General features: G+C 42.3%; 1 protein-coding gene across 1 annotated transcript; it reads right to left on the reverse strand.

Annotated features, from left to right (window-relative positions):
• Positions 1 to 6,996: 6,996 nt before the first annotated feature.
• LOC120067675 lies at positions 6,997 to 7,494 on the reverse strand. Its single transcript, XM_039019212.1, has one exon. It carries the CDS (start codon positions 7,492 to 7,494, stop codon positions 6,997 to 6,999), a length of 498 nt encoding a protein of 165 aa, XP_038875140.1.
• Positions 7,495 to 9,745: the final 2,251 nt, after the last annotated feature.

Below are 9,745 nucleotides of genomic sequence, written 5' to 3' on the forward strand. Positions count from 1 at the left end.
CATCATATTCAGTTATAAGCTTGAGACAAGAGTTTGGAAAATATAACTCAGATTGACTCTTTTCTAAAAGGAATAATGTTTAGTTTCAGGTGCAGCAAGCCTTTTATCAACAACTCCTTTCGTTTCTCAAAACATTCTTTTTTTTTAAACCAACAATGTGTTAGATGCTCTTTTTAAGATAGATGCTGGATAAAAAGAAAAAATATGAATTCAATTACCCATGCGTTGTTCCAGGTATCCCACTTTCGTTTTGGCTTGCCCCCACGGGTGTCATGCGAGCATCCAACTACGGGTGAGAACCCTTCATAACTAAACTCATATCTAATACTTATGTGTTTCAAGATATAACTTTCTTAAACTAGATAGAGAAGTTTTATGGGACGCATTGGTCTAGGGGACTTAACTTCATTTTGGCTTGTCCCCACGGGTGTTATGAGAGCATCCAACTACGGCTAAGTGCCTGTTCCAACTTTTTAACTCATGTCACTTTGAGGTTTTTCTTTTGAAGTACTGACAGAAGAGTTGCGTTTAACGTTTTTCTATTTTGTTCCCTTTCTTTTTTATGTACTCATTTAATGCGTCTTAACTCGGATTTCCCTGATCCCCAAATTTGGATATGAGCTAAATCCTCATTGTTAAAAAAGAAACAAAATTTCGAAATGGCTTTGAGAGTTCCGAAAGGAGTTTTGATTTAGGGCTTGCATGCGTTAGAAAGAAAACATGTAGTCTTTTTAGAGAAGTTCAGGCTTTGTTGATTTTCCTAACGCCTACTCTATACTTATGTATTTCATATAGTCGATATCATTGAGGTCAAACAAAGCACATGATTAGAAAATAGCTAAAGAACAAAAAAAAGTATGCTAAGGTCGAACGCAAGGAAAAAAATGATAGAAATTTTTCATTCATTTTCATAGAATAACATGAAGCAAACAAACAAGTCAAAAAAATACAAAAGATCATCAACTAAATCAAAATACAAAATAACCAACACCTCAAAACTTCATTCTGCTGGCGCATCATCCCTGCGTTCTTCTGCAGGGTCTTCATCCATAAAGCACAAAGGGTTTCTAAGATGAGCAGGTAGTGGAGGCAGGGCAAACATTCCAACCAAGACCTGATTAATGTACTGCATTGTATAAACAAATTGGTCTTGCATCCTTCTTGTTTGCTGTCTTAAATAATCTCTTAGAACCCTGTTTTATTGCTGAAGACCTTCGATGATGCGGCCAATGGTCTGAGTTGATCACTGATGAAAGTTTTCAACCCTTTAAGGTCAGTGCTGCGTTGAGGTGGTGCTGGCTCTTCACTTCTTCCTAATGGGTCTTCAAAATTTACTGTGTTACTCGACCCTAACCCAGTTGGTTCAAAAATGGTTGGAGGAGGCACAAAATTGGGAATTGGAATTGGTGAGGGCGAAGGAAGGGAACAAGGGATGTCTTGATCTATGTAAGTAGGCTCTAGGTGTGTTGGATCAAGACTCCCTTCTCGCGGGGCCATTGGTGAGTTTTGGAGAGTTAGGTTTAGGCTTAGCCACGCTTCTTCATCCGTAAGTTCAAGCTCTGCTTCGTAATCTTCATGCTCTAAAGCTTCATCGTTGTGTTCAACTATTTGAACGCGTCTTCTTTTGGGGGCGCATTTAGATGATCAAGGTCTGGTTGCCACTTCTTTGAGAGGTAAGGCAGGCTGATGCGGTGAACCACGAAGTAAATGCCTGATTAACTTGATGTTCATTAGATCGTCGATCTCTTCATAATCATCCCTCAGAGGGATGCCCTTGCGTTCATACAATGCACAGATCAGCCATGGAAAATACAGTTGTCCTCTTGGTTTGGTTTTGCTGGCCTTGATTTGATCCCTTATTATTCTTCCAACATCTAAAGGGATGCACTGCATGATACAATAGGTAGCCAAGACGCGTTCTTTCAATAATGTTTCATCATGCGTTGTAGGTATGATGCTTCTCTTGATCAGATAATACCATAGATTCGCGTCTGGATTTAGGTTCCTGGAAGCTAGCATTTTTGCTCCATTCCTTGACATTTTCCATTTGCTTTCAGGCTTGGCTACCACTCTTATCGCATCTTCAACTTGCCTCTGCATTGGTTGTTCCAAGATGTGGTTGCCTTCTACGTTCGAATTACTCTTGATGTTGAACACTTCATTTATCTTATTGGATGAGAAATGCACTAATACCCCATCAACAAATGTTGTATTCTTCTCCATGTCGACTCACTGCTGTAGAACTGGCAGACAAGGTTGGGCTAAATTCTTGTGTACCCAACGCAGAACTGACCCCAACCCATTGCGTCTATGGTTTCAGTTACGTATGCTGGCAATGGGTGGCGTTCGGGAAAGAAGCCTTTCTCCGCAAGAATATCATTGAACTGGTGCTTCCTTCCTGTGGTATTTTTAGGTAATACATTGGTTACCTTGCGCTTGCCAGCCACCTGTTCCTTGGCTTCCCGCGCTAGCTCTCTTAATTCGTTTTCCAATTCCCTTTGGAGAACTGACTTCCTTCGCCCCTGCCTTGTGGGCTGATAATCTTCCAATTCCTTCTTTAACGCATTGTGCCTTGAGCAGCTCCTACGCGTTGCATCCTCAGGATTGGATGCTGACTGCTCATCTTTTTCCTCCAAGATTAATTTTCTCTTTCTTGTCACTCTCTTTGCTTTTGAGGGCCCTTCATTCACGTCAGTTTGGCATGATTGAGACGCATCTGGGCCAAATCCCCTTTCTTCTTCTTCTAATTCTGCTTCAAGCATCATTGCATAGCGCTCTGCTTCGTCCAAGTCAAGTGATGCGTTAGGTGGGTCGGAACACATCACTTGCTCTTCTTCTTGGCCTTGATTCAGGCTTACCAAGATAGCTTCAAACACTTCTTGCTCATCCTGTCGAGCCAATTCCGCCAATTCTTCAAGGTTACACTCTGACGCAGGACTGTCAGAGCTGGGCCTAGGTGAAAATGGTGGGGTGCCTGATGGGGTATGAGGCGACCTAGGGAATGAGATGATGATAGGTGAACGTGGTGGTTGGCTGGACGCGACTGCTTCAACTGGGTAGATGGTGGCCAAAGGTTGGATTGAAAGTGGAGGAAGTGGATGCATGGCTAGTGATGGGGCGTTATAGAGGTAGGCGGGGATAGGGTCATGCATCGCACCTACCGGAGTGATGTTTGGAATGAATGGTGATGGGGCGGGCTTGGTATATGGCTTATTGGCAGCCGTAGATGACGAAGGGCACTGCCTAGGTTTTGAAGGGGTTTTGGGTTTTGGTTTAGGGGTGATATTTGGGCTGTTGGGTGGTTTTAGAAGGAGATTTTGTGGATGTTTTAGTGGGCTTCAACCAAGACGGTTGCTGGGAGTTGGAGGATGCCTCACCGTGGAGAGGTTTGGTTGGGACAGAGGTTTTTCGAGGGATTGGGGGAGGCAAAGTTGAAACAGACGAGGAGAAGAAAGAACTTACCAATGTGATGTCTCCAAAACTCATGGATTGATTTTGATGATCAGACGCTGATGACATCGTGGTTGAAGAGTGGCCGAAGAGATGCTTGAGCGAACGACGGTAAGGGAAATGAGAGGGCTAGGGCTTTTTTTCTTTTTCTTTTTCTTTCACAGAGGCTCGAAGATAATGGAAGAAGAAAAGGAAAAAGAAGGGTTTCGTCTTATATAGGCTGGGGAGCGAGAATGGGGTGACGTCAGGCGACGTCTGACATCCGCAATTAATGCAAAGTCGAAAGGACGTGTCTCGGGCTTCCAAGTACTCGAATGCTTTGCATTTTCGAGATGTGTCCTTTCGACTTGGGCCATGCATTAGACTTAAGTCTAACACGTCCGTTATTCCCATCCCGATTATACACATTTTTTTTTTTAAAAAAAACAAGTAATCTCTAACTATGAAGGCAATAACAATGAACAATCAATCTTAAAACGCAGACAAACAAACTCAAACGGAATTGTAAAATACATAATGCAAAAAGAACAAGGAAAGAGGAAGCGTCCTTGGAATATATGTCGATGCGAATGCAGGGATGCTTCGACGCAGGCCTCAGCTGGCTTCGCGTAGTGCGAGAGATGACTTTTGACGTTCTATGCCATCTTTAAAGTATGGCTTCACTCTTTGGTCATTTACTTTGAATGCATTTGTGCCATCCTCCCACGTTAATTCTACCGCTCCATGAGGAAAGACTGTTTTAATGATGAATGGTCCTGACCACCTTGACTTTAACTTCCCTGGGAATAAACGCAATCGTGAATTGAACAATAAAACTTTTTAGCCGACAACAAACTCTTTCTTACTAATGCGTTGGTCGTGCCAACATTTTGTCTTCTTCTTGTAGAGCTTGTTGTTCTCGTATGCGTTCAATCGCCACTCCTCAAGCTCATTGAGCTGAAGTTTGTGTTGAGCGCCTGCGGCGTCCAAGTTCAAATTTAGCTTCTTTATTGCCCAAAAAGCTTTGTGCTTCAATTCTAGGGGTAAATGACAAGCTTTTCCAAATACTCGAGAGTATGGAGACATACCTATGGGGGTCTTGTAGGTAGTCCTGTAGGCCCAGAGTGCCTCATCTAGCCTCTGTGCCCAGTCTTACTTCAGCTTGACCGTTCGTTTGTGGATGTAGACGGTAGTGATTTTGTGCCTAACATTATATTTGGCAAGTAATTTAGAAATGATGTGATTAATAAAATGCATACCTTCGTCACTTATCAGGGCTCTTGGCATTCCAAAGCGTGTGAAGATGTTCCTGGTAAGAAACTTGGAAACAGCGGACGCATCATTTCTGGCACAAGCTATTGCTTCTACCCACTTTGATACATAGTCTACTGCAAGCAGGATATATTGTTGGCCGCAGGATAGGGGAAAAGGTCCCATAAAATCAATGCCCCAAACATCAAATAATTCCACTTCAAGAATATTGTTCAAGGGCATTGCATCCCTTGATGAGATATTCCCGATGCGTTGGCAGGGGTCACATTTACGAACATACTCCCTCACATCTTTGAAGAGGGTGGGCCAGAAGTATCCGCTTTGAGGGATCTTCGCAGCGGTTCTTTGCCCATCAAATGCCATCCGTAGAGAGAGTCATGATACTCAGCCAAGATGCATTGTGTCTCTTCCTCCGAAACGCATCAGCGCATTATGAAGTTGGGGCCTTGTTTATAGAGAAATGATTCATCCCAAAAATAAAGTTTGCTATCATGTACTAACCGTTTCTTTTGCTGAGAATTGAAGTTCCGAGGGAATTTCTTGGTAGTTAAGAAATTAACTATGTCTGTGTACCAAGGTTCCTTGCCTTCAACTCTGAATAGGCTTTCATCAGGAAATGAATCTTTGATTTCACTTTCTTGATCTTGCATTTCTTGATTTTCTAGCCTGGACAGGTAGTCAGCCACCTGATTCTCGGTTCCCTTTCTGTCCTTAATATCAATGTCAAATTCCTGTAATAGCAGCACCCATCTTATTAATCTTGGTTTCTCATCCTTTTTACTCATCAGGAACTTTATGGCTGAGTGATCCGTATAGATGGTGGCTGACGCACCAACTAAATAAGATCTAAACTTCTCGATGCCAAACACTACAACCAACATTTCTTTTTCCGTGGTTGTGTAGTGTTCCTGAGAGTCATTTAGTGTTTTGGACGCGTAAGAGATGGGATGTATCAAATTTCCTTTCTTCTGCCCCATCATGGTACCTACTACAACATCACTCACGTCGCACATGAGAATAAAACGTTGCATCCAATCTGGTGCTATTAGTACCGGAGTTGTAGTCAACGCATATTTCAATGTTTCAAACGCATCGCAGCAGTCTTCATTGAAATCATAAGGCCGATTCGCCTCTAATAATGTGCTCAGAGGTCGCGCAATTTGAGAGAATCCTATAACGAGGCTTCGATAGAAGCCAACATGTCCTAGAAAACTTCGTAGAGCTTTAACATTTGATGGTGGTAGAAGTTTAGCTATGACATCTATCTTGGCTTCATCAACTTCCAACCCAGCTTTAGATACTTTGTGGCCTAAGACAATTCCTTCAGTCACCATGAAGTGACACTTTTCCCAATTCAGCACAAGGTTTGTTTCCTCGCATCGAGCAAGGATGGCCTCCAAATTATCTATGCATGATTGGAATGATTCTCCAAAGACTGAGAAATCGTCCATGAATATTTCAACGGTCTTTTCTAAGAAGTCAGAGAAGATTGCCATCATACACCTTTGGAATGTTCTAGGTGCGTTGCATAGCCCAAAGGGCATGCATCTAAACACGAACGTTCCAAAGGGACAGTTGAATGTTGTCTTTTCTTGATCTTCTGGGTCAATCAAAATCTGGTTATAACCAGAGTATCCATTAAGAAAACAATAAAATTCTTTGCCAGCAAGTCTGTCAAGCATTTGGTCAATGAAAGGAAGGGGGAAGTGGCCTTTCTTAGTTGCCGCATTGAGCTTCCTATAGTCCTTACAGATGCGTCAGCCCGTGACAGTCCTTGAAGGAATGAGTTCATTATTGCTATTGATTATCATAGTTGTTCCCCCTTTCTTGGGAACGCATTGGACTGGGCTTACCCAACTACTGTCGGATATAGGATAGATCACTTCCGCGTCCAGCCATTTTAATATTTCTTTCTTGTCCACCTTCTTCATTATGGGGTTCTGCCTTTTTTAAGGCTCAATCGATCCCGACTTCCCTTCTTCTAGCCTGATCTTATGCATGCAATAAGATGGGTTGATACCACGGATATTCGCTAGCGTCCAACCTATTGCACGCATGTGCTTTTTCAGCATCTACAAAAGAGAGTGCTCGTTAGGCTCAGTAAGATTCGAGAAAATAAAGACAGGTAAAGTTTCGTTTGTTCCAAGGAAGGCTTATTTCAGGTGACTAGGTAACGGTTTCAACTCGAGTTCTGGGTTCCTCTAGTGATGAACACGTTGGTTTCGTCTGTCGCTTACTCAGACTTGGCGGCTCTGATTCATTCACATTCTCCTCCAACGCGAGGACCTCGCACACTTAGGTCTCTTCTTCAGGAAACTCTATACTGTTCAGTTGACAATCTTCTTTATCCGGGAATTTTAATGCATTAAACACATTAAACTTCACCTCTTGATTGTCTACACGCATAGTCAATTCTCCTTTATGCACGTCTATTAAAACATTCCCAATGGCTAAGAAGGGGCGTCCAAGGATAATTGGTACATCCTTGTCTGCTTCATAGTCTAAGATAATAAAATCTGCTGGGAAAATGAAGTTGTCAACTTTTACCAGAACGTCTTCAATCTTTCCTTCAGGGTATTTGATTGTTCTGTCAGTGAGTTGAAGAGTAACAAAAGTGGGTTGTGCTTCACCTATCCCCAATTTCTTGAAGATTGAGAGCGGCATGAAATTAATGCTATCGCACAACGCATGTCCCACATCCAACCCTTCTATCGAGCACGGAACTGTAAAGCTCCTAGGGTCCTTCTGTTTCCTGGGTAGACTGTTGCTTACTAACGCATTGCATTCCTGCATTAGCGCAATTACCTCCGTCTCACTAACTCTCATTTTCTTCATCAAAATGTCCTTAAAAAATTTGACATATTTTGGCATTTAATCCAAGGCCTCTATAAGTGGAATATTGATATGCAGTTGCCTTAGGAGTTCAAGAAAACGCTTAAATTGTTGTTCATCATTCTTTTTCATTAAGCATCTAGGGAATGGTGCGTTCAGTGGCACTGCAGGTTTTCCAGCATTAGATGTACTTGGTTCTGAATGGCTTCTGGTCTCTGGCGTTCTTTCTTCTTGATCTTCTACTGCCACTAAATATGTGTTGCATTCTTTTGAAGAACTGCTGTTTTTTAGATTCATTCTTCTTTCTTCAAGAGCTTTTCCACTTTGCAACTTCACCGCGTTGCTCCTTTCCATTATTGTTCCCAGGTGTTTCAGTGTTGCTAGGCAAAACTCTAGGCTGTCTATTCTTCAACTCGCTCGCTATCTACCCTACCTGTATCTCCAGGTTTCTGATAGACGATGCCTGGCTTTTCAGTAACGCGTCATTCTGGGCGATGTACTCCTTTAATAGGTTCTCAAGCGGAGATCCTGAGCTCGACGCCTGTCCTCCTCTATTAAAGGATTGTTGATGTGGCTGATGCGTTGGTTGAAATATAGGCAGTGATCCTTGCCTTTGCTATTGATTCACCCCTGGGTGGTGTTCCTATTGATTTCCTCCTGTACAAGAAAAATTTGGATGGTTTCTCCATCCAGGATTATATGTATTGGAAAATGGGTTATTTTTAATGAAGCATACTGATTGCGGGTTTTGTGGGCAATCAACATAGGAGTGAGGATCTCCACAGCCCACACAACTAGCCATGGGCTACCCGAATGCTTCTACCTGATTCACCTTCTGCTGATTTGATGCGTTCCCTGGCGATATGTTCTGCAAAAGGCTGGTCATAGTAGCCACTTGTGCAGAAAGTGTGGCTATTGCGTTGGAATCGATAGAATTAACATTCTGAGATCTCTTCTTCCTGTCAGCTCTTGTGTCATACGAATCATCCACCCATTCCATGTTGTGCTTAGCAATGCGGTCTAATATCTCTTTAGCTTCGGTGTAGGATTTATCCATAATTCCACTAGCTACAGCTGCGTCGGTTGCCCTCTGCGATGCTCTATTCAATCCACCATAAAAAGTCTCCATCTTGCATAAATTTCTCCACCAACTTCTCCCAGGTAGTGATTTCACCAGGCTCTAGTGAGCTTACCCATTGTTTTGCGTATCACGCAAAGAATAAGGGAATAAATATAGCCTGATCGGCTCTGGGGTGATTCCAGGAATCACAAATGAATTACACGTTTCCAGGAATCGTTTCATATGGGCATGAAGATCTTCTCCACGACCATCCCCAAATTGTCTTGCAGTCTGGAGCATTTGAAGCATTATAGATTTCATCTCGTACCTCGTCCCATCTGGCGTTGGGTATATGATTCCTGGAGAGAAATCATACAATACAGGGGACGCGTGCTACTGTTCGCCATTAGGATCGGAATTTGTGTAGCATGAGCTAGTTGTTAAGCTAAGTTCTGATTTGCTTGGTTGTTTGCCATTGCTTGTTGCCTGTTCTATTGTCTGAGAAGTTGCTGCCTCAACCTTCGATGACGATTAGATCGGTTTCTACGTCGGAAGGTCCTTTCAATCTCGGGGTCGTATATAAGTTTGGGAGTGCTCTCCCTGCTCATAAACGTTCACAAGCTTAGGCTTAGCTCGTAATACTCCATCAACTGAGGTGTTCCTACAAAATATACAAACGAAATTTTTGGTTAGTTTTATTTCTAATCCCCGGCAATGACGTCAAAAACTTGTTTGTTGCTATCGTGATTCAAGCTAGAAGTGTATTGTATAAAATAAATTGGAAGAATAAGTTCTAAGTATGAATGATGCGTTGATGCTTTGTTTATGTATTTGTAATGCATTGGCACGTTATAGATATGCAACAGAACACACGACACTCCACTATTGACGTTCAAGTTTTCATAAATAAGACCCAAGTATAAATCCAATTAGGTTCCTGGTAAGTCTAGGGTCGAACTCAGGGATTCAGGTTAAGCTAACGTAGACCTTGCGTTGTAGCTGTTTTAGGGTTTTCCTAAAATATATGAAGAAATGTGTTATTTACACTAAGGTGTTGTGCTTGTGTAAGAAGATACAAAAGAGTTGAGTAGTGAATGATGGATCATGTGAAAATGGATTTTAATGTAAGTAGTATGCATCGATCTAAGATGA

The sequence above is a fragment of the Benincasa hispida genome, chromosome 12, assembly GCF_009727055.1.
Source record: "Benincasa hispida cultivar B227 chromosome 12, ASM972705v1, whole genome shotgun sequence".
Taxonomy (NCBI): Eukaryota; Viridiplantae; Streptophyta; class Magnoliopsida; order Cucurbitales; family Cucurbitaceae; genus Benincasa; species Benincasa hispida.